Genomic DNA, 24,972 nt, shown 5'->3' on the forward strand with positions numbered 1-24,972 from the left:
ATGTTCTTTTCCTTTGGCTGGACCTCATAGCTCGTGCACTGACTGATCCCAGGGAAGCTGAGCTGACTTTTGGAGCTGTCTGTATGTCTGCAGTCAGTGTTAAATCTTCAGGGAGTTTGGGTGAATTCCGGAACAGGCAGCCACACGTTTGAGATAAGCTACAAGTGTGGCACCATTAGACTTGATGAGTGTCTTGTGAGTCTGATATATTGCTATGTGATATTAAAGATAAGTTCATGAGGTACAGCATTCAGGTAGCTGTGAAAACCCCCCTTTTGGAACCTTCATGTTTAAGATAAATAAGTTTTGAACTAGCAGTAGCAACCTGTTACTTTCTGCAGATGGTCTACATTCAGATATCTGTGCTGCAAAAGTTATTGTTCAAGTGCCTTCCACATACCCCTTCAGGCTAAAAGAAAGTACGAATGAAAGAAATAATACTGCGAAGCATTTCAGAGCAATTTTCATTCATTTCCTTGTAATGCTAAAATTGGAGCTCCTGCCTATATGATCATTTCCTCCAAGATCCCCCTTCTCATGCTTATTACAGCTCAGGAGGATTGACCCCTGTTAGGTGTCAAGTTAAAGTGGAAGTTTGTATTGTTCCTGTTTTATCGCACTTGCAGGTGGGGAGGAAATGAATTTAAAGACATTGTGGAAGAAGGGAGTCCGGTATTAAAACAAAGGGAACAAAGTGCTCATATACAGGGTAATGATCCGTATTCTGTCTTGTGAGTTTATGTCACACATGCACACAAAGGTTCATTCATAGCACAACTGTCATATGCCACACTCCATTTGTTTCTGCAGATTATGGGAATCATGCAGTGGAGTCAATCTTTAGGCATTTGTGAATGAATAAGATGATTAATTTAGCTTTTAAGTCACATTGTGTGTTTAAACCACTAGCTTTTCTGTGGAATTCACAGATTTTGTGTTTTCTCAGTTGGCTACCGTTTCATGGTGGTTGAAGCAGATTGGTTAAGACTTTGGAATGGCGACACAGATGCTGGAGGTTTGAAATGGCATTGTGATTGTGCACTGAATCCCAGGCTGCTGTCTGTGCAGTATGTGTATGTTTTGGATGAAAAAAATTAATCTTTGGTATACATGAGCACTCAATGGCTTTGTCAAAGCATGTTCAGTAGTGTCCTGTATCAGCACAATTGTTATTGTGCTGGATCTGCATCAGGATTTGATATGATGTCCTCGTTTGCGTTTGGAATCAGACGGGAAGCAAAGAAAGAGTGAAACGATTGTAGTGGGACAATATATCATATCATAATCATATTAGAGATTTTTTTGTATTTGTTTGTATTAGATATTGGATATTTAATTGTTCAGCTCATTATTACCTCATCTAACAGTAACTTAAAATTAATCTTTACTCTAATAATTTATTGACACTATTAAATGCAATCTTTAGCAAATATCAAAATGAATGTCCATTTTGTAAACATTACGTTATTGTTAATACGTTATGATGCATAAATTCAACGCACTTCACTGACTGATTGTATTTTTTTGTGTTTTTTATCTATTTAGATAAAATATAAGAGAATTTTTATATCAATTTTTATTTTTTTATTTGCCATAACATGATTTATTGGCTGATCAGTATCAACTAGTTTTTTTAATAAAAAAAAGATCTGTCCATCCAACCCAATCTCAGAGAAAAATTGGCAATTTCATGAATTCGTACCATGTGAGTCCTACGGAAACGTATAGATTTAAAGAAAAAAAGTATATATAAACGTATGAATTTGAATCCTACGAAAACGCACAATTTCAAGAAAAAATGTGTAGATGTATAAACCTGTGCTTTAGGTTTATATCTGTTGTCACAGCAGTATTGGGTAACTTTGATGAAGTAATTTTCAGTCCTGTTTCACTTCCTCTTTGTAAGGACACAATAGGAAATTCAAAATGACTCATTGATGGTAAAGAGAGATTATATAGGCAGTTATAAGGAATATAGATCTGGTGTCTCTAAAACAAAACCAAGCAAGCTCTAAAAAGCACTGAGCTGGTCAGCCAACAGAATGATTCCCAGATTTTCATGCAAGTGCAGCCTAACCAGTGCAACCACAGGGGGCTTGATACTTGCTGCGTCAAGGCAGCAGCTGTATTGCACAAGCTGAACTCGTGCTGTCTCGTGCAGACAGCTTTGAAAAGGGGGAAAACGTCAGCAAATACGCTGCAGATTTCTCCTGGCCCGTGCACCACCCTCCATGTCCCTTCTCGTTTTCAGTGACCACACATTAATTTGCATGAGTGATGCGTTCACTTCACACATGAAAAGTCCTCTGAGCACAGCTGTGTTTTGTTCTGAAGAAGGGTGCCCTGAGGTTTTTGTTTGCTCTTTATTCCGCCGTCCTTTTCACAATCCTTTGATTTTTCCAGCCGCATTTCACTATGAGAAGTGACACTAAATGTTGTAGGACAGACAATGTGGTGAAAACAGAATGTAATGAGACGTGGCAGACTATAAACGAAAGCCCTCAGTCAGCAGCAAGGCTGTAGTTGAAGGAAACGCTCGCCATATCACGAGAATAGTTCTTTAATTTCAGTTATCTTCAGCTGATGTCGACCTTCAAGGGAAGTTCCATACTACGGCAGTGTTCTTGCACAATACTGTATGAGGCTCCCTGACCCACAGTCATACTTGGCTGAGACAACTAAGACAAACAATCATAGTCCGCTCTCTGTGGAATGTGGCTGTTGCTGTCATGGCTGTAATTGTGTTTTAAAGAGGGTTTGTCACTGTACTCGATCTGTAATAAGAGCAACTGTTGATTTCTTTTTGTTGACTTCTTCACTGTTGGTTATTGAAGTCCTAAGGATTTCTTTCTGAATGTGTATATTGTTGAGAATGTGTATGTTTATTTACATCATTGAATTGAAAGTTTAATTCGAAATAAGTCAATATAGTGCTCTGCAGTTTAAGTTTATGGGTCAGTAAAATTTAAAAAAATAATAATCTTCATAATTTTCAGCAATAATGCATTAAATTGATCAAAACGCAGTAAAGACGTATAATGTAATACAAGATTGAACTTTTTTTTTTCCCACAAAAATAAAGCATTACAACTTTTACATTAATAATAACAATAATAATAAATGTTTCTTGAGCAGCAAATCAGCATACTAGAATGATTTCTGAAGGAGCATGTGACACTGACTGAAGACTGGAGTAATGATGCTGAAAATTCAGCTTTGCCATCACAGGAATAAAATATTAATTAAAAAATAAATTAAACCAGAAATAGAATTTCTGATCAAATAAATGCTGCCTTCATTAGAGATTTCTTTCAAAAATATATATAAAAAAATTTAATTGACCCCAATCTTTTGAACGATAGTATTTATACTAGAAAAGGTCATGGGCCGAAATTAGATATTAATTTTTTTTTCATCTGTTTTAAGATTTAGATTATTAAATATATTTTAATAATAAAAGGTATAGCGAAACATTATGGCAAAGATTCAACCTTTTAAAGGTATAGTTCACCACAACTCTATAGACCTTATGTAGCTCCGCCCCTTTTCAGCGCTGCGCTCATTGTCTTTTGACTTCCGGTCTGTATTTTCACAGCGTTTTGCGTGTTTATTAATGAACGGCTCGTTTTAAAATCTTCCCGGTCGATTTACATTTGTTAAGTCATCTGCTTTAAACATTACAGTCCTCATGATAACTTTCGTTAACTTTACATTAAGTAAATCCACTTAAAAAGCTAATTACTCCTGGACAGAAATGCCATATAAATATACAGAGCGACCGCAAAACGGAAGTTAAAAGACAATTTTCCAAAGATGGCGGCGCCCTTGTTTCTCTGGTGCATAAGGTCTATAAAGTTGGCAATCTAACAGTTTTGGTTACCATTGACTTTTATGACTTTTTTTTTTTTTTGTGCAATTTCGATATTGGAGCATCCTTGATTTAAAAAACACACAGGTGTATTTTAAATTGATGCGGCGAGATGCACTAATCATCATCAAAAAGTCAAACAAATCCAGGAGAGAGATGGATGCTCATAAAGTGTGAGCTCTTTGCATGTCGTGTGTGTTTGTTTGCGTGAAATGTTCCTATAATTACAGCTCCTGTCAAAGTTGATGGAAAGTCGATGGAGCCGATGGAGGGTCAAATTGAGATTCATCTCTCTGCACTCTATGTCATTATCTCATTGTGTCGAGAACATAGTCCATGATAACACTTAATTTTATTGTGATGACTATTCCAGTCATACTAAGACTGTAACATTTTTGTGGAAAAGAAGTGTAGCTCCCACCCATCACAGCCTTTCATGTTTAATTGTTTTTTTTCTTCATAGCTACATTTCTCACAGAACACTTACCACTGCAATCAAATGCCTGGTTATAAAATATCTGCTGTTATTGCAATAGATGAGTAAAACAGCATTCCGTCTTTATAGACAAATTTGATCCTGTAATGTAATTATTTTTGCTTTTCATCTTACATAAGGTTTTACACAATGATGCAGCATGTCAGTGAGATATTACACCAGTTTTAACTTGTTTTTTTTTTAAGAACGTGCACTATTAAGAACAAATCGTGAACATGTTGTGTATTCATGCGGTATTCTGTGATCTATCTGCAGTATAAAGAAAGGCTTCATGCTATAATTCACTGCTGTTTGTCTTTGCGGTTATAGAATTTTCATGCTGTCCTGCCCCAGACTTGACTTTTAAAGTAGTTAAACAAAGTCTGTGGCTGATTTTGTGGATATAGAAAAGCAGTGACAAAAAAAAATAAAATAATAATCTCTAGCCTTTCAAGTTTATATTTTGTATTGGCACAATTTACTGAACAAAGTCCTGAAAAATAAGAACAGCAGCTACAGCGGTGTTGACAACGGCTGAATTTTGTAATGTTGTTTAATTTTATTTTTCCTCAAACATGTTGAATATAAAGTGCAAATGATTACAGGAACCCCATTATCCTACAACAGACAATCCGTGTAAATGAGTTTGGGGGGAAACATAACAGCGTTATGAATGGTGACCCATTTTGGGGGGCTTTTAAGCAGGTGCACAATAGCACTCTGTTGTATGCTGTGGCCCAGAAGGCTGGCTGCCAAGCTCAATACCTCTCCGCTTCTGAGGCGAATCCTTCTATTCATATTAATGGAAGTTATGAGGAAAAACATGCTGCATTGTGGGAATTGTTGGCTGAGACACTGTGGGAATGTGACTGAAGTGATTTGGTGAAAATGAGTATCGTCTCTGCTTTAGTGGTAACCTTGTTGTAGCGCACCCTATCCAGTGTTCGGGGAACATGTCATTAAGAGTGTCTAAATCATTTTACGCTTCATTTGGGAATGTCACAGCGTGCTTCTCAAAAGCTGAATACTGCATGTTACAGAAGGGTTTGTTGTACTCGCCTCACAGCCAAAATTTTACAATGGAGTCTTTGATATCACACTCTAATTGATTCTAATGAATCTAATTCATCAATATTTGAAGAGACAATAAAATGTAAACAGCATTGATAATAATGTAAGTATACTGTGACAAAAAGAATCATGGGATGATGGTTAAGAAGCTGGGCTGATAAAGCAAATGTCATGGGTTCAAATCTAGTGGTTGATTGATATGGATATTTTAAGTTCATACTAATAACTTGAGAGCGAGGTAGTAGATGGTTGTTATATCTCTTAAAAATAAAGGTTCTAGGTTTATTTTCACAGTGATGCCATAGAAGCAGTGTTGGGAGTAACGCGAGTTAAGTAATCAGATTGCTTTTAATTACATAGTAAAGTAACACATTACTTTTAACTTTACAGCAAAATATCTGAGTTGCTTTTTCAAATAAGTAACACAAGTAACGCTGTGAAAACATGATGGTTATTGTATAGTTCTAGACCAGAGACGTCTTCAATCCTGCTCCTGGAGAGCCAATGTCCTGCAGAGTTTAGTTCCAACCCGAATCAAACACACCTGAATCAGCTCATCAAGCTCTTCAGGATCGCTTCAAAATACAAAGTAATTACAAGGAACTAAACTCTGTAGGACAGTGACAGCAGGATTGAAGCCCTCTGTTCTAGACTAAGGGCCAGATTTACTAAGCAGGGCAAATTAGCGCGAGAGCACAATTCCAAAAAAGCTCAGATGAGATTGGAAATTTCTGTGTGATCTACTGACGACGTGTAAATTAAAGAAAACGGATCAATTTCCATAATGACCAACGCAATCTACTGAGAGCAGCGCAAATGAGCGTCTGGTTTAAGACATGCTTTTTTGGGCGGTAAATAATGGCACAAATACTATTAAATTTACAAGCGCAAACCTTAGTAAATCACCTTGCATGATTAATTTAAATACTCTCCTCCCATACAATTCTGCATCTGAAAGGGAAACTCCTACAAATGCATAAGCAATAAGGTCAGACTCAGCCACAAAAATAACCTTGTTCACGCCATTTCAGCGCTAAAGTTTCACTGCTAGTCTTTTGTAAATAGTTTTTTAACGCCAAAAGAGGGTTTGTGGTGGTAGTAGGCATTTACTTATATCACTTGTACAAAAACAGATTCAGTATTCCTCAAAATAAGTAAAAACTGTGAAATGCTAATTCAGAATATTATGCAAACCTGCAAAAAGTAAATGTTAAATAACAAAAATATACTTTATGTATTTAATCTCACTTTATTAACCAATGTCTTGGCTGCTGACTTTTGATGATCCGATTCAACAATACGAAAAAAGACTTAAGTAAAACGTCACATTTAAGTTTCTTTTTTGTTGTTGTTGTTTTTACTGTTGAAGTAAGTGTTGAACTTTCTTCTCTTTCATCCTAATCTTCTGCAATCCAGAATGGCTGCACATCTGAAAGGTTTGTTTGAGCTGCAACCTCAATTGTACAGGTGTGAATTTGCATTTCCTTCAGCCTGAGGCTTATTCATTTCACTTTTAGTGTGAAAGGGCATTTTGAATTATAATTTTTTTGTTATTAAAAAATAAACAAGCAAGCCCAGCCCAGGTGAAACAAGAAGTAACGCAAAAGTAACGGTAACGCATTACTTTCTATAAAAAGTAATGCAATTGCTTTTTTAGGGAGTAGGCTAACGCAATATTGTAATGCATTACTTTTAAAAGTAACTTTCCCAACACTGCATAGAAGACCCATTTTTGGTTCCCGAAAAACCTTTCAGTGAACAGGTTTGAAAAAAGATTTTAATTATCTAAAGAACCTTTTTCCACTATAAATCTTTTTTTCTTTTTTTTTTGGCAATGGAAAGGACCCATGGATGTTAAAGGGTCTTCGTGGAGCCATTGATGCCAATAAAGAACCATTATTTTTAAGAGTGAATGTGAAAAAAAAAGAAAGTTAATACTGTTGCAATTGGGGTGACCAGTTACTGAGCTCTTCTGATTTATTACTGTAATACACACCTAAGCAGTTCACTTAATTTCAGGTTGATGAGGGGGACTGTGTTTAATGAAGAGTAATGAGTGAGGTAATAGATGGGAAGGTTCATTGAAAATGTGTGTAACTTTGCGACTCACACACACACTCACATCGAGAGGAGTGTCTAAATAAGCACCTGCCGTCTGCACAATCCCCCTCGCTGGAGAATAATCCAGTGTTGCACCTCTCTTTTCTTTTTCCTCTCTACCCTCTTCATCCTTGTCTCTCTCTCTCTCTCATCTCAGACACTCCTCTGCAGAGATCCGGAGACACTTCAGTGGGATCAGCCATGGTTCCCTGCCGCATCACCGGCACAGTTACAGCGCCTCTGGCTCTTTCTCCTTCAACATAGTGAGTGATGCACTTTCACCGATTGGTACTTCAGTAGAAACTTACTTCAGTTAGAGTTACTTCACAGAAACAAACTGATTCTGTACATACAAATAGGTCATTCGTAGATTATAAATGTTTATAAACGTGTTCTGGATGTGATAATGGGTGTATGTCTCTGACATCACTGTCTAATGCAGTTTGATTGTTTGACTGTGGATGATTATAATTTTTACACTTCTCTTTGAAATACTGCCCTCTGATTGTTCAGTCATGGCATTGAGCAGTCAAAATATTTTGTAAAATGAATTGATTTATTTCATTTTAATAGTTACATTTTTATAATTGAAATAAATACAATACATATATTTTAAAACACACACACACACACACACACACACACACACACACATACATATATATGTATATGTGTATGTTTGTATATACAAAAGTAATATCCTGAGGGGATATTTGTTATTAATGATCCTACAGGTTTTGATTAACCCATTAAAAAAAAAAAAAAAAAAATATATATATATATATATATATATATTAAGGAAGACAAAACACTAAACTTGGTAAAGGTGTTTATCTGGCAAACAAGAAGAAGCATACACTGACTAAAACATAATCAGTTATTCATACTTCATTGGTTCTCTCTTGTTTTTGCATGTGTTCATAATTTGTTTTGAATGAAGGCCTGGCCAAAAATTATGTCCACACAATTTGGCGTGTTTAACTGCGTTATCACAAATAAAACAATCAACTTCAAGCACAACTATGCAATATGCTTACAAAATCTTGAACACATTTTTTATAATGTTTGAATAAAGGGTGAAGATGTCAATTTTCCTTGATAAAAATGTCAATTTTGGCCACTGCTGTGTATAAATGTTTTATATACAGTGAGGAAAATAAGTATTTGAACACCCTGCTATTTTGCAAGTTCTCCCACTTGGAAATCATGGAGGGGTCTGAAATTGTCATCGTAGGTGCATGTCCACTGTGAGAGACATAATCTAAAAAAACAAATCCAGAAATCACAATATATGATTTTTTAACTATTCATTTGTATGATACAGCTGCAAATAAGTATTTGAACACCTGTCTATCAGCTAGAATTCTGACCCTCAAAGACCTGTTAGTCTCCCTTTAAAATGTCCACCTCCACTCCATTTATTATCCTAAATTAGATGCACCTGTTTGAGGTCGTTAGCTGCATAAAGACACCTGTCCACCCCATACAATCAGTAAGAATCCAACTACAAACATGGCCAAGACCAAAGAGCTGTCCAAAGATACTAGAGACAAAATTGTACACCTCCACAAGGCTGGAAAGGGCTACGGGGAAATTGCCAAGCAGCTTGGTGAAAAAAGGTCCACTGTTGGAGCAATCATTAGAAAAATGAAGAAGCTAAACATGACTGTCAATCTCCCTCGGACTGGGGCTCCATGCAAGATCTCACCTCGTGGGGTCTCAATGATCCTAAGAAAGGTGGGAAATCAGCCCAGAACTACACGGGAGGAGCTGGTCAATGACCTGAAAAGAGCTGGGACCACCATTTCTAAGGTTACTGTTGGTAATACACTAAGACGTCATGGTTTGAAATCATGCATGGCACGGAAGGTTCCCCTGCTTAAACCAGCACATATCAAGGCCCGTCTTAAGTTTGCCAATGACCATTTGGATGATCCAGAGGAGTCATGGGAGAAAGTCATGTGGTCAGATGAGACCAAAATAGAACTTTTTGGTCATAATTCCACTAAACGTGTTTGGAGGAAGAAGAATTATGAGTACCATCCCAAGAACACCATCCCTACTGTGAAGCATGGGGGTGGTAGCATCATGCTTTGGGGGTGTTTTTCTGACAACCTCCTTCCCTCAGTTAGAGCATTGAAGATGGGTCGTGGCTGGGTCTTCCAACATGACAATGACCCGAAGCACACAGCCAGGATAACCAAGGAGTGGCTCTGTAAGAAGCATATCAAGGTTCTGGCGTGGCCTAGCCAGTCTCCAGACCTAAACCCAATAGAGAATCTTTGGAGGGAGCTCAAACTCCGTGTTTCTCAGCGACAGCCCAGAAACCTGACTGATCTAGAGAAGATCTGTGTGGAGGAGTGGGCTAAAATCCCTCCTGCAGTGTGTGCAAACCTGGTGAAAAACTACAGGAAACGTTTGACCTCTGTAATTGCAAACAAAGGCTACTGTACCAAAAATTTACATTGATTTTCTCAGGTGTTCAAATACTTATTTGCAGCTGTATCATACAAATAAATAGTTAAAAAATCATACATTGTGATTTCTGGATTTTTTTTTTTAGATTATGTCTCTCACAGTGGACATGCACCTACGATGACAATTTCAGACCCCTCCATGATTTCTAAGTGGGAGAACTTGCAAAATAGCAGGGTGTTCAAATACTTATTTTCCTCACTGTATATATAAAATATATTTCTATATTATATATTTCTTATATTTACCTAAGAACATTAGAAATGAATGGTAAGTCCCACAAAGTGTGTATGTGTATACGCTTGTGGTTAAGCTTTAACCTGTGTGTGCTTCCTCTCTGCTGAAAATGGGTCAGAGCCCAGCTTCCCAGACCACTGCAGCTGGTGCCTTCCAGCTTACACACACACACACACACACACACACACACACACACACACACACACACACACACACACACACACACACACTCATCTTTAATATCCATGGATTTTAGAAGCTGTTGTCTTCATAGAAACATAATCATCCCTGTGATGTTTACCCATTATTCGCAATATAGAGAGACTGTAAAAAAACAAATGAAACTGTTATATTAATGAAATATAGCTGTTCTTTGGATTAAAAACAGATTATACTTCAGTAATAATGCTTTTAAATGATTAAGTAGTTATAATTTTGATACTTGAGAAGTTCATTGGTTTATGCATTACAGTATAGTGCCCTGATGTGTACAGGTTTTTTACAGCATGATAAACCCATACATCTAGCTTTCATAATTAGTTGTTTATTGTAAAAGTTATATTTTAAACCAATAGCATGTCACATTTTGTCAGTTAAGTCTGATTAGTTCTCTCACTGCTAGCAAATTTTAAAGCTCTTTGCCACTGTAAACTTACAATAATGGTCCACAATATGACTCACTTTTTGACAGTGATCATATAATTCCTTCCTTAAAGTGGAGAGCAGAACTTTGGCTTTGACTCGTAATCAGATTTTAACTTAACCTTACGCTTTTGACTATTATGAGTGCATGTGTGCCCCTGCGATTTCAACATAGCTAGTAAGGGATGTGGTTGTGATGTCACATCCTGCTTTTTTGGAAGTACCAAACGATAGAGAGCTTCATACGGCTCAAACCTATTAAGGAAGAGGTTTGCAGAAACAAGTCGTTTTTGCTTCCGTGCAACGCCATCTTGTCAGTTGCCAGTAGTTTGTTCGCAAGAAGCATTTGGTGAGTATTTTCTTTCATCCGTTTCAGATGCACTTGTTCTGTCTGCTGTATGTTGATTACCTTCAGATGGTAGATTGAGAATTGAAACTAAGCTAAATTTACACAACACATGCAGACTGGGTGGGTTATATTAAGCTTGATGGTGTTGAATAAAGACCAGGAACTGTTTTGTGGTTGCCTCCATGTTTCAAAGAAGCACAAGTAGGCCTTTGAATAAAAACTGACATTTAAACCTGTGTGTTAGATGATGCAGAACAGATAAATGAACAGTCTGTTTTTGTATCCTTGGTTTCCCAATTGCTGGTTGGGGTTAGATTATATAACCCATAGACTATATGATTGTTTATCAACAGTTTCACTGCTCCTCCCCTGTCAACTGCTGATGATGTACACAAACCACACAGCAAAAAAAGTTTGAACAGTTGTTATATTTAAAGTGCCCTTATTGTGGTTCTTCAAATATTCCCTTTCATGCAGTGTGTAATATAGATGTTTGTGAATGTAAACATTCTGAACGCCATCACGCTACAGTTTTCACGTGGAAAGCCCAAGGTGGTGATTTCTGTCGAAAGGCACAAGCAGAGAAAAGTTTTAATAGCACAAGTTTAGCATTGCTAACAAAACCTTTTTTTTTTCCTTTTTTTTTTTTGCTAAAAACAAGGGTTCTCGCCCCTGTCCAATGACATGTGGGTACTTGTTGTCCAAAAAAGATACTCACGAGCACTGCCCGGTGTGTTTGGGGATTGTCCATGCCAAGCTGGCTCTCTCCAACCCCGGAGCATGTATACACTGCCGGTAGCATAGCGTTTGTTGAGCTGATGCTCGATGGTGCAGTGGACTGGCACCTCGGGTGCTGACCCGGATGCGTCCCCGGGAATGGTACACATCGGTGGATTTGACCGATGCATACTTTCATGTCTCAGTACACATTTGGATCACAGGAAATTTCGGAGGTTCTCTTTCGAGGGCAATGCATACGAAATTCAGGTCCTGCCGTTCAGGCTATCCCTAGCGCTGTGCATATTCACGAAGTGTGCAGAACCGGCACTGACTTCGCTGCATCATCAAGGCATGAGAGTTCGCCTATTTGGATGACCTTCTCCTGGCTGCAGACAGCAGGGAACAAGCCCTTGTCTCCCATCTACGAGATTTTTAATCTCAAAAATAGCTCCCTGGTTCCGTTAGTGGATTTCATATTTCGGTTTAGAGAGAGATTCGCAACAGAACACAGCAATGCTGTCACTTCAAAGGGCTGAGAATTTTCAGCTGCCTAAGTCTTTTTCGGCTGGGAAGGCGAGTGCGTTTTCGTACAGTGTCGAGACTGCTGGGGTTTATGGCCTCAATAATAGCAGTCGTCCGGCTGGGTCTCCTCTTTTTGCGTGTGTTCCAGAGATGGGCGCTGAGCACTGGTCTGGCATTTAAACAAGTGACGATAACCCCAGCGTGCGTTTGAGCTCTGATCCCCTGGGGATCCCTGGCTCTGTTGAGAGAGGAAATTCCCCTAGGCAGAGTCCCCTGACAACAGATGCGTCACTACATGGATGGGGAGCTCTGTGCCAGGGGAACTCTGGAAGGGGAGAATGGTCGACAGGACTAAAAGAGCGTCATTTAAATTATTTGGAGTTGCAGGCGGTTCTTCTGGCTCTGAAACACTTTGCACGGCAAACGGCAAACATGTGTTAGTCAGAACGGACAACACGACAGTAATGTCGTGCATAAACAGACGGGGGTACCCGCTCTCTTCTGCTGCTGCAACTGATACAGACGCTCCTGATATGGGCCAGCGAACATTAGAGCGGTACATGTCCCGGGCCACTTGAATGGCGGAGCAGACCTGCTGTCCAGAGGAGGACCACAGGTCAGGGAGTGGCGCTTGCACCTGAGAATAGTGGCGCAGATCTGGGACCGGTTCGACAGGGCCGAGGTAGATCTTTTTGCGCCTACAGAACACACACTCTACAGCAGATTGCGCAAGAGCGCGATATCCCATAGTCATGTGTTGTACCTCGTTTCCCTCCTTCTGGGAACAGTTATAAAAACTCAATGTTATTGTCTCCCAAAAGAAAGAATCGACTCTAAACCGTAGTTTTTGTTTCGAATCCTACTGCTTTACGGTTCTACGTCACTAGAAGATACATTTGCATAGTGTCCGCCTATGTTTTGCACGTTGTCCACCTGCGAACAACTTGACACGCCCACAATCACGTCATTTTACTGACGACTGCTTCTCAAATCTGTGAGTTCATCACAGAATTTGCAAAACGCTTGCTCTAGAAAGATGGGTCAGTACCTAGTTTATTTGGACCAGCTTGCTCCTCAGAATCACAACCTGTAAATGGATAATTATTGATGTATATATTTTCTGCTGGGTGTTCAAAATATGTAGATTTGTGTTTTATATTTTGTAAGTTTCTGACTAACCGGTTAACTCATGTTATCACTGTCTTACTGAAATACTTATGCTTATCAGCTGTGGGCCACTATTACCTAAAATTGTCTATAAATGCAGATTGTCTGTCGTTCTTAATTCTTTGTGTAATGATAAAGGATGGAACAAGATTTGTTTTGCAAACTTTAATGTTACATCAGTCATTCAGGTTAGTGCTTGGCTAATATGCACCGTTATTGATACAGTTAAATACAGTTCCTGCATGTGCATCACAATAAATTAGAAATACACACACACGGGTTTGTTGATAGACATACACTTGTTAATGCTGATAGTGAGGCGTTAACATCTGTACGTAAAACTGAGTAGCGTTTCAGTGAGAAACGTCCTGCTCAAGTCGTCCTTGCGATGGAGGTTCGGGTTGAATAAGTTCTTCAAATGTTGGTAAAATCTACGTCACCGTTACTGTCTTTACAGTGTACAATTGCTGAGGACTGAGGAAGCCTCGTGAGCTGAAGCGTTGTTGGTAATGTGCGTTATCTTCCAACACGCGCTGTAAGCGGTAGACCAATCACAACAGACTGGGCCGTCTGGCCAATCAGATCTGGCCAATCAGAGCAGAGTAGCTCACGGAAAGGAGGGATTTAGAGAGACTGATGCATCCATCCAGTTATTTGAGAATCATTGAACAATGTGGTGATGTGCAATGTAAATTATGAGAAAATTAAAGTGTTTTTTTACTTTTGATGTATGTAAACCTGTTGTAGGAGACCTTTCAAAACAAAATTAGTAAACTTTAAAATAGGGGCACTTTAAATCCAGAGCTTTTTCACAGTTGTTAAAGGATAATTCTGGTATTTAGCACTTTGAGTCTCTTTTCTGGTTTGGTTTGGATGAACTAGAGTGGTGGACACAGAAATTTTGACGATGGGTCCTGTCTCGACTTTTTGACTCGTTTAGAATCGCCTTTGACCGCTTTAGAGTGGCTGGCTACGGGCATGCACTAACATGTCCTTAAAACAACCCTTAAAGTTCGTTTTCAAAACTGTGCAACTCACCGAGTGGTTTGTGATGTTCGTTGATGTTCCAAAACAAGTAGTGTAGCGAAATACAGTTTTTGTCGTGTTTTATTTGGCATTTTGTAAAATCCCATTGATTTCTGTTGGAGGACTCATTGCTCGTTGATATTACTGCGCTTCAGACTCCAATATCGAGCGGAAGTTTATACGCGGTTGTGAGGTATCTGAAAAAATAGTTCCACTATAGCAAATAACATGGATTGAAATCATACATTGCGCCGGTATATTTGTTTTTAATCATCAACGAACACCACTAACCACTCGGTGAGTTGCACAGTTTTGAAAACGAACGTTAAGGGTTGTTTTAAAGGGCACCTATTATGACTCTTTTCACAAGATGTAAAATAAATCTCTGATGTCCCCAGAGTATGTATGTGAAGTTTTAGCTCAAAATACCCAACAGATCATTTTTTACAGCATGTTTAAATTGTCATTTTTTGGGGGCTCAGAAAAACGCACTGTTTTAGTGTGTGCCCTTTAAATGCAAATTAACTGCTGCTGCACGGCCCAGGGGGCGGAGCCTCACGAGCTCGCGCTCAGAAGAACCAGAAGGACAATCTCAACAGAAACTGAGTTGCGGTGTTCATTTCGACTCGGCGTCGGACAATAATGCCCACAGAAGCCAGAGAATATATGCTGTATGAGATAGAACAGGTATAGTGTAGTTTAATTATGGTTATAACTTATTTGTCATCTGCTTTTATCCACTATTAATACAAGCCTGCTGTAGCAAACCCCGTCCGAATGATGACCAAAATAACGTTATACTGATGAGTTCAGTGAAGTTTATTGTACATCACACAAAAGATGAGCGTTAGTTTTACTCCAGAGAATCACTGTAAGACCTGAATAAACACAGTATAAGAAGTGCGTATTAAAGTCTTATCCATAAACTCTCGCTCTCTCTCCCTTTCATTATCAACAACATACACAGCGAAGTACACAAAACACTCGTTACAACTAACAGTAAACAAATATATACACACCTTTTCAGTGGGTGCTAAATAAACTGGTAAACCTTATATCCGTAAAATGACTCCATGAGCTGTCATAAAGTGCGCGCTCTCACTTTCATTTCTGCCGTGGTCAGTAACGTTAGTCCTGTCGCTCTGGAGACTGTAAGCTGAATCACGAACAGTACAGATCCATCCTCGAGTAACAACGAGAGTAAATGAAGACTGCTATGGTCATTCTTACATCCAACAACAGCACACCTCAATCGCTTAGGAGACATTCTTGTCTACAGCTGCTCCAGCTTCGAACAATGGCAGACTCTGTGTCCAGCTCACTCAGGGAGGGTCTATGCTCAAACTGCAGTGTCAATCAAGGAGTCGTGGGAGGGGCTTGCGCAATTCTACGTCACATTGCACCGAATCTGAGAACAGCTCATTCTGAGACAGTGCTTATGATTTATTGAGATTGCAAAAAAACCACTGGGTGGATTTTTATCATTCTAGGGTGGTTTTGCTCACACACTGCCAACACACATTTATGTTCAAACACCATGTAAAAGTGAATTTTGCATAATAGGTGCCCTTTAAGGACATGTTAGTGCATGCCCGTAGCCAGCCACTCTGAAGCAGTCAAAGGCGATTCTAAACGAGTCAAAAAGTCAAGACAGGACCCATCGTCAAAATTTCTGTGTCCATCACTCTAGTTCATCCAAAACAAACCAGAAAAGAGACTCAAAGTGCTAAATACCGGAATTATCCTTACAAGCTTGTTCCTTGTGCTGCCTCAGGTGTGACACTAGAGATACAAGCAAACACTTGCTATACAGCCTGTTTCCTGCCTTTGAGTAAAACAATAAAATCTAATAGACTTTACTCATTGTTCACTATTGTTTCTCAATATTGTGACTTTATCTCTCGCAATTGCAAGTTTATTTCATGCTATTGCAACTTTATATCACTTCTGTAGCTGCATTTCTCACTATTGAGACTTTATTTCTCACAATGCGACAGTATTTTTCACTTTTGCGGCTGTATTTTCACTATTGTGGTCTTATTTCACACAACTGCAGCTTTATTTCACATACTGCAATTTTATATTTATTTCAAATTATTACTCAATTTTGCGTCTATTTCTCAGTATTGCGGCTTTAAGTTTCACTGTTGTGACGATATACCTCAGTCGTGAGTTTTTTTTGATAATTGTGAATTTATATCTCGCTATTGTTTCCTTGTTAAAATACAAGATTTTATCTCTTGTATCTTGCAAAAAGTATAAAGTTATTTCTGTTACCTTTTTTTATTTTTTACACTGCGGTGTAAACAGGCTTCCACAGAGATCAGATGAAATCGGATAACATACAGTACAGTGTTTTAGTTTACTTATCTAAATTGATTGATTTCTCCTGTGGTGGGATTCAATGTCTACACCTTTAAATGCTTTTCAAGGTGTGCCATGTGATACTTTGTTTAGAAAGTGTTTTATCAGAATTGTTCTAGTGAGACCTTGTGTTATAGGGGCATATTTCAGATAACTGATAGTGTTGTTGTACAACACTTTGCAAAAGATAAGAGATTGTGAAAAACAAATGTTTGAAACTGTAACACAGGTCGTTGTTATGGGAAGAATGAGGCGGGAACTGGCGAACATTTAAAGACTTTAATAAACAAATACAAAATGAAAGTAAAGACAGCAGCCAATCACGGACGACTGCTGTCACATATAAAAACCACACACGCATAAAATCCAGGCCTGGCCTCTCTCGATCTCCACTGTCGTCGCTCCTCCTTTTATGCTTCCGCTCCTCAGTGAGAGTTTCGAGACCGGTGCGTCATCAGTAATCACGGCACCGGCCTCGCGCTTGTCGCGCCGTCCTCCCACGGCCCTCGACCTCGTCCTGGTCCTGCTCGCCACAGAGACGTTACATAACTATCTAGCTGCTAGGGTTATTATAAAATTACACTTCATTTAATCCTTTATTTGACATGCTTTCCTATCTCTCTGCAGGCTAGCGTTATTTTGATTTTTTTAATGTCCACGAACCTCGAACTTCTGAATAATCCATCTCTTTGAAACGTCTCAAAAGATCGCAACCTTCCAGAGCGTTGCAGCAGTTTTGTTAATGATCTTCAGCAAGTCTGGGTCTGTCTGCCTGCCTGGTCGAGTCATGACAGAATGCTCTCTGTTCCAGTCTAGCTTTTTTACTAACAGAAGAATACAACTGTAGGCAATGCATTCTTTTACTGCTATGATCTGAACGTCAACAGCTATAAAAAGATTTATTGCTACCAGCCTCCATTGTTTCATTTTTTTTTTTTTTTTTATGGAGGTCATAGAACATTCTAGTTCTCTCTGTGTGTGTTTTTATATTTAGGCCTTTCATTAGTTGTTATAGAGGGAGATTAAATGCATATGTTATTTGATTGACAACTAATATTAAGTTGGATTAAATGCTTTAGTGCCAAGAGAAGTGAGGCATTCATCTTTGATGATGGTCTCTGGCCTCTGTTTTAGATATTACAGTTTTTACTTAAAAAAGAAAAAGAAAAAAAGTTTAGCCTATTAATAAAGTAAAAATAGTTTAGTTTTTTAATAAAGGATCAATTCCTATTCTATTCACTACTTTTGTTTCATACTATTACATTCTGGATTATGTCTCAAATGCAACAGGCGATGTCTTACAAGTAAGCATGATGTGTCCAATCCAAGAGCTAATTTTTTTGGGATTGTATGTCCTTGTTTTCTATATAGCCTCAGTCATATGAAGCAGTTGAGCCGGTAGACCTGGATGAGTTCCTGATGTCACAGCTGCGCAGTGGAGATCCCGAGCTCATGCAGGAGCTGGGGGAGTTTCCTGATGACAACCTGGAGGTGGAGTTGGTGGAGAGGGAATGCAGGACCATCCGCCCGTCTGTCGCGGAGGAAGGGTAGGTGCTGCTTGATGCTCCCTGTTGGGGTTGAGAAGGTCAACTAGATGAATTTCAGTGTTTGCACTCTACAACTCCTTTGAAACGTGTGCAGTTGACGTGCCTATAACGCAGTCTAGGTATGCAATTCACTAGGTTTAGAGTAGAAATTGGCCAATTTTCACCGGCCACCGGTTCTACTGTGGCATTTGGTGGGTCTCTGAAGAAACAAACATTTATCTCTCTTTATCTCTGTACCAAAATCCCAGGTGGTGAGACAGTAATTCAGCTTTTCAGATATTATTAAATAATATTGGTGTCTGGGATGCCGTGAGCCCAGAGACTAGTGTTCACTGTAATAATAATTAAAAAAAATCTTAGCTTCAATGTGTAATATATGAATAAAAAGTGCTCATAATCAGCTGTTGAGGTAGTATTCTCAATTTAAACGAGTTGAGGCTTGGACCTGGAAACAATGTTCCTCACTTCATGACTTAATGGATAATGTGCATGTTTGTGTGTCTTCAGAGTGGAGCTGGATCCCCATGTGAGGGATTGTGTTCAGAGTTACACGCAGCCCTGGCTGGTGGTTAGCAGAAGGTAAATCCCCAGACTTCATTTCCTGTCCCTCCTCAGGGCTGAATTTTAAATACTCCAATAAATGACATCAGACACATAGATACTACAATGATATAATACAAATGAATTGTGTTTGTTATTCACAGAACTCAGGGTTATGGATGGATTGCGTACTCCGAGAGGACAGACGCTAACAAATTATTACAGAGACAGACGTTTGAGTCTGACGTTCAGCCTGACAAACAAGACCAACTGGTAAGCACAGTTTATAAAACATTTCCTCTTATATACAACTGTCATTTTACAACAAAGCAGCTAATTGGGATTTTAGTACACATTGTTATTGGTGTCCACCACCCAGCCCCATGGACACTTATCTTCCTCTTTTTTTGTTGTTGTAATTATTATTATTATATTAAAGCCGATAAAGTGTGTCACCTTTATCGTCAGAGTGTTGATCCCAGACAATTGGAAGGATGAAAAAATGTCTGCAAACATGTCACATTCTGATGTCACGTGCCTTTACGGGATGTGTATGAACACATGCACAGATTCCAGAAAATCACCGGCAGTGGGAAAGAACCAAAATCAAACGATCCTGGGAAAAATCCCGGGACGCATTATCTGTGTTTTCTAAGATCTCTGTGTGAAAGGGGCATATGTGTGTTCAATCCCATACAAAACAAATTAATTTCCTCTTAATTCAACGTAAAGAAATAAACAGATGAGAAGAATGAGGATACAATGAGCAGAATCTTTCTCTTAGGTATTTTTTTCTTTTCTGTTTGTCCCTATGACCACCATCTTGGCTCTATCCCACCCCTTTTTGTCAGGGTCCAGGGACAAAATGAGGCATGAATATTCATTCTGTCTTCACTGCTTCCGTCCCAGTGCAGCTTTGCCAAGATTTAATTATCCAAACCACAAAGATTTGTTTCACTCCATGTATTTTTCATGAGTTTAGATTGAGAGTCTGCGGGAACACCAAAATCCTCTCTTAGTTTCGGATCCTTTAAAGGGCCTCCACATTCACTGCAGGGGTTATTAGCAATCCAGAGGAGTACCAAAGACCCCGCTAGCCAGCTCTCTTCTGTGATGTGTGTCTTTAAGCAAGTAGATTAAGAATACAAATGGTACGGGAAGGTCTATTACACAGGCTAGACGCAATGTATCATGGGAACTCTGCATGATGCCCACTATCAGAGCTAGTGCATATGGTTCTTATATTTGGCGATTAACTGAAATCTCTCCTAGGGTTTTGAGAATTCATCCATCTCAAAGGCTTATGATCTTCCTGGAAAAAAGCATTAGTCTCAGAATTATACATAGCTCCTCTGCTCTAATTCACATGCAGCTATGTGGTATTGCTAGTTCAGTCAGTATCAAAAGACATAAGATTGGAAAATAGTTAATTCTATGTGCCTCTTTGTTTTTCATTGTACTTTTGACAAGGAAGAGTGTCAAATAATGAAAGGGAATGAATGAACTTAATCTGAACCATCGCTTTTAGCTTGTATTTGCAAGAATATATGCTCTCAAAGGGGTCATCAAATTTTTTGTACAAACTTTGTACCATTAAAACATCCTGCAGATTTCATAGCTTAAAACGTCCTCGTTATAAACAAAGCATTTAATCAAGCTTTTTTTTATTTAAAAACAAGGCTTGTTTTGATTTTGCGGGATATGTTGTGACGTCTCATGGGCAAATACATTTGCATATGACTGCCTCCAGAGCAAGACATTGACAAATAGTTATACATCATCGCACCATAGGCCCCGCCCACTGGCATTCAGTTGCTTAACGGCTGACACTGTCTACGCTGGATACAGTACACAGATGCACGTTCAGTTTCTGACATACTCCACGCACTTGAATCTGTTGACAACAGGACAAATGGAAGAGGGAAAGAATGTCCAAAGACCTCCAAATATGATTTACTTCCTAAATTTCCCTTTTATATACCCAAATACTGTGTGAAAAAACACTTTTTTCACTATAATTTATTTTATATATAAATATAAACTTTTCCTTGATCCCCCCTAGGATCCTCTTTTGGCCTCCTTTGCTTCCTCAGGCCTCAGACTGAAAACCATAATATCTAAATGTCTCTCCATATATCCTCTCCTGTCCCTCAGGAAAAGTCGCCGTCCCTGCCAGCACTATGTCATGATGCAACACGGACCACCCTCACAAGCTCAGACTTCAACTTACGGGCTCTGCAGCCGGACCGTCGTGTGGAGAGTCTGTTGCGCTTCAGCAGCCCGGAGGAACTGGATCGCTTTAACCAGGAGGCCAGACATAGCTACCGCTACGGCGAGCTCTTTGGCCTCTACCCGCCTATGGATGAGGTGCAGCACTTGCTTTAAATACAGGCTTAAATGTTCAAATGTTTTTTTGTTTTTTTTTAAGATTGAATTAGAAACTAAATATTATCTTCAATCTACCCATGAATGTGTACAGGAGGATGCAGTAGCAATTCGGCCCATTCCTGACTGTCCCAAGGAACACTTTGGGCAGAGGATACTAGTGCGATGTCAGACCATCAAGTAATACTTCTTCACTGTCCACTATTATTGATTATTTTCTCTGAATGTTTAAACTTGAGACCTTCTTTTCTTCTGTTTGCAACTTTATATCTCACAAAGTGATTTAACTTCATATTTTAAACCATTACATCTCATTATATATTACCAGTTTTATTTTTTACTTTGAGGTTGAAATGCTCTCCATGCTTTAAATTTTGGTGCCATGGTTTTGAGAGAGTGTTTTTCCTTCTACAGATTTGAGATTGAAATTGAGCCTCTGTTTGCAACCATGGCCCTCTATGACGCAAAAGAGAGGAAGAAGGTCAGTGTCTGATGGTTATCTTAAGAGCTATGAATAAAAAACTAAAATATGTGGTATATTTCTGTATTTAGACCCTTTTGCTTAAGCTGGGGAGACATAATTAATAAATATTCTTCCTGTCAGTGTTCTTTCTGTTAGTCCTCCCACATTCCTCGACTTTAGTCTGAATAAAGCTGGACATTAATAAGACTTTTTTCATTATCCAATGCCATAAACATTATTTTGTTAAATCAACATCCTTGGACTTTAATTTCTCTGTTTCTTTCTTAGTCTGTGTAAACATCTAAAACAACTTGGTTATAAAGTAGAAATGGGTCACAAAATATAGTCTGAACGGTTCAGACAGAGTTCTATAAAACCAGTGAACATTAAACTGTACAGCAAATTTAAGAATGTCTTTGACTGACAGTCATGGATCTTAAGGAATTAGTGAGTTATGTTAACTGTAAATGCAGTGGCATGTGTATTTTCATATTAAATGGACAGACAGCAGATATATTTGGGAGGAATATCCTGAAGTATTACATTAATCCTCTTTAGCTTTAGCTTTCACTGAAGAAGGTTAATACATGAGACAGACCAGATGATTCATGCTAAATAGGGACTTTATGCAGCATGTTTTTTTCTTCTTCATGGTTTGGTGTAGAGAGTGTTTTGGAATGGGAGGAATTACCCATTTCACAATGTTAAGAGAAAAAAAAAAAACATAATTTAAGATTCCTGATATGCCCGTTTAAGACTTGCCTTCTTCACAATGTTGAAGATGACTTTTGTCAGATTGAGTGAGATTTAGAGTTAATTTAGGGGGAAACTATGCTTATGTGACACTGAGTGAGCTGTCTTTCAATTCTGATTTGGTTCACTCTGTCTGAAGTATAAGGAAGTACTTTTGTTTGTTATGCACCACAATTTCCCTTCTGTTTCCTTAGCGATATGCTAACATTATTAGCTGGTTGGTTGTTTCTTGCTGTCCATTGCAAATCATGTTATATTTGTTTTCCTTCAGATTTCAGAGAACTTCCATTTTGACCTGAACTCAGATCAGATGAGGGGTTTCCTGCGACCCCACACTCCCAACATTGACACCTCCACTTTGGCCAGATCTGCAATTTTCTCCATCTCCTACCCCTCTCCAGACATTTATCTGGTCATTAAGGTAGTTTTGAGTAAATGTCTAGGACTAGGCCATTTTAGAAATGAATAAAATGCATACATTTATTATCTTGAAATTACTTTATCATCTGGTTTTGTTGGTTTTGAATATATATATTTTAGCAACAAGTGACAAACCAATATATTGCCCAGTCTGATTAATCCACAGGTATCTGGCCATTTTGAGACTTTGTCAATTAATAATAATCATTTTATTTATTTATTTTTTTCCAGTGAAATCTGGGTCATTTTGTTTTTTAAATGTTTTTGAAAGGCTGAAATTTTACATAAATTCTTAGTAAAAACAGTAATATTGCGGATTATTAATATTATTACAATATGAAAAAAGTGTTAATAAATATAAATATAAAAATAAATATATAATTCTAATTAAATATATAAAATGTAATTTATTACTGTGGTAGAAAGGCTGAATTTTTTTCTCCTGTATGTTGAAATGATGTGGTGCTGCTTAATATTTATGTGGAAACAGTGATAAAAAAAAAAAAAAATGTAATCTAAAATTTATTATAACAGCATTTATTTTAAATATAAATCTTTTGTAACATTATGAAAGTCTGTATCGACACATTTAAACAAATTGAATGCATCCTTACTGAATAAAAGTATTAATTTCTTTAGCTGAAAATGTTAGTGGCCCCAAACAAATGTTAGTCTATATATGTGTATTATTTTTGTCAGTGACCTGCTCTGTAGATATCAGTCCATATCAGGACCAATAGGATCGATTGTGATGATTCCCATAATAGTAGAAATTATGGATGATAAATGGCAGAGTTGTGAAACAATAGTGTTACTAATAGTGTGTTGTGTATGTGTAGATTGAGAAGGTTCTTCAGCAAGGAGAGATCGGGGATTGTGCTGAACCATATATGGTACTGAAGGAGAGTGATGCTACTAAGGTAACTACTGAAAATTTCACTTTCTCTCATTGTTAATGTGCACAACATGGCCCAAAGTATGTTGACACCCCCTTCTAATAATCGGGTCTGGTTAGAGTTGTGACAATGCCCCTGTATACAGTCCATAAAGTAATAATTCACTGAGTCTGGTGGGGAAGAACACCTTCAAAAAACCCTACATCCCATGTGCCAACATCTAATGGAAAGCTTTCCCAGAAGAGTAGAAGCATGCTTTTTTTTTTATTAAATGTTCAACAAACCCAAAAGAGTTGATTGTTAGGGTGTCCACATACTTGGCCATAAAGTGTGTATAATTTAGTCAATTATTTCTCAAATTATGTTAATCTACATTATTTCGCTAAGGAGAAATGTTATGATAAATAAAACCACTATCTTTTTATGAAGCTCCATCCTTTTTCTGTGTCCTTCAGAACAGAGAGAAGCTGGAGAAGTTGAAGAATCAGGCAGAGGGGTTTTGCCACAGACTGGGCCGCTACAGGATGCCATTTGCCTTCGCTACGGTCAACATCATGAGTGCCATCAACTCCACACTGGAACGAGACATAAGTGACACAGACAGTATAAATGGTGAGATATTGAATGGATGAATACCAGTGGTCTATTAATATAAAGCATCAGCCTGCAAAAATGTTAATCCGTAATTATATACAATTTTGAATTTTGGCACAGGCAGGGGTGGTACGGAAAAGAAAGCATTGCCCAGACGTAACTCTGACAGATTCAGCGTGATGGAGGACAACTATGTCCTGTCTGGCTTTAAACCAGCTGTCACAATGTGCACGTTCATCAAACAGGTATTGCTTGAACCATTCAGAGGGAATAGAATATTCAACAACATTTTTAGTGGGACTTGGGGGTGTTCCGTAGTGCAGCTACACGACCGTTCAAAAGTTTGGGGTCGGTAAGA

At 38.4% G+C, this 24,972-nt stretch overlaps 1 protein-coding gene across 2 annotated transcripts in view; it reads left to right on the forward strand.

The window, feature by feature from the left end:
* The window catches only part of dock8 (dedicator of cytokinesis 8), a 52,513-nt gene that overhangs the window by 203 nt on the left and 27,338 nt on the right, over positions 1–24,972 (forward strand). Inside the window, exons 2-12 of one of the 2 annotated variants that reach the window (XM_084390166.1) lie at positions 7,672–7,777; positions 18,388–18,563; positions 19,071–19,142; positions 19,268–19,376; positions 21,258–21,470; positions 21,583–21,668; positions 21,903–21,969; positions 22,976–23,125; positions 23,964–24,044; positions 24,476–24,632; positions 24,735–24,859. In XM_084390166.1, coding sequence (XP_084246292.1) covers positions 7,672–7,777; positions 18,388–18,563; positions 19,071–19,142; positions 19,268–19,376; positions 21,258–21,470; positions 21,583–21,668; positions 21,903–21,969; positions 22,976–23,125; positions 23,964–24,044; positions 24,476–24,632; positions 24,735–24,859 — 1,342 coding nt within the window. Of the gene's footprint in view, positions 1–7,671; positions 7,778–11,093; positions 11,218–18,387; positions 18,564–19,070; positions 19,143–19,267; positions 19,377–21,257; positions 21,471–21,582; positions 21,669–21,902; positions 21,970–22,975; positions 23,126–23,963; positions 24,045–24,475; positions 24,633–24,734; positions 24,860–24,972 lie in introns of those variants that run through there. The other variant, XM_084390167.1, reaches the window with a different exon arrangement.

Source organism: Rutilus rutilus, assembly GCF_951802725.1.
Source record: "Rutilus rutilus genome assembly, chromosome: 19".
Classification (NCBI taxonomy): domain Eukaryota; kingdom Metazoa; phylum Chordata; class Actinopteri; order Cypriniformes; family Leuciscidae; genus Rutilus; species Rutilus rutilus.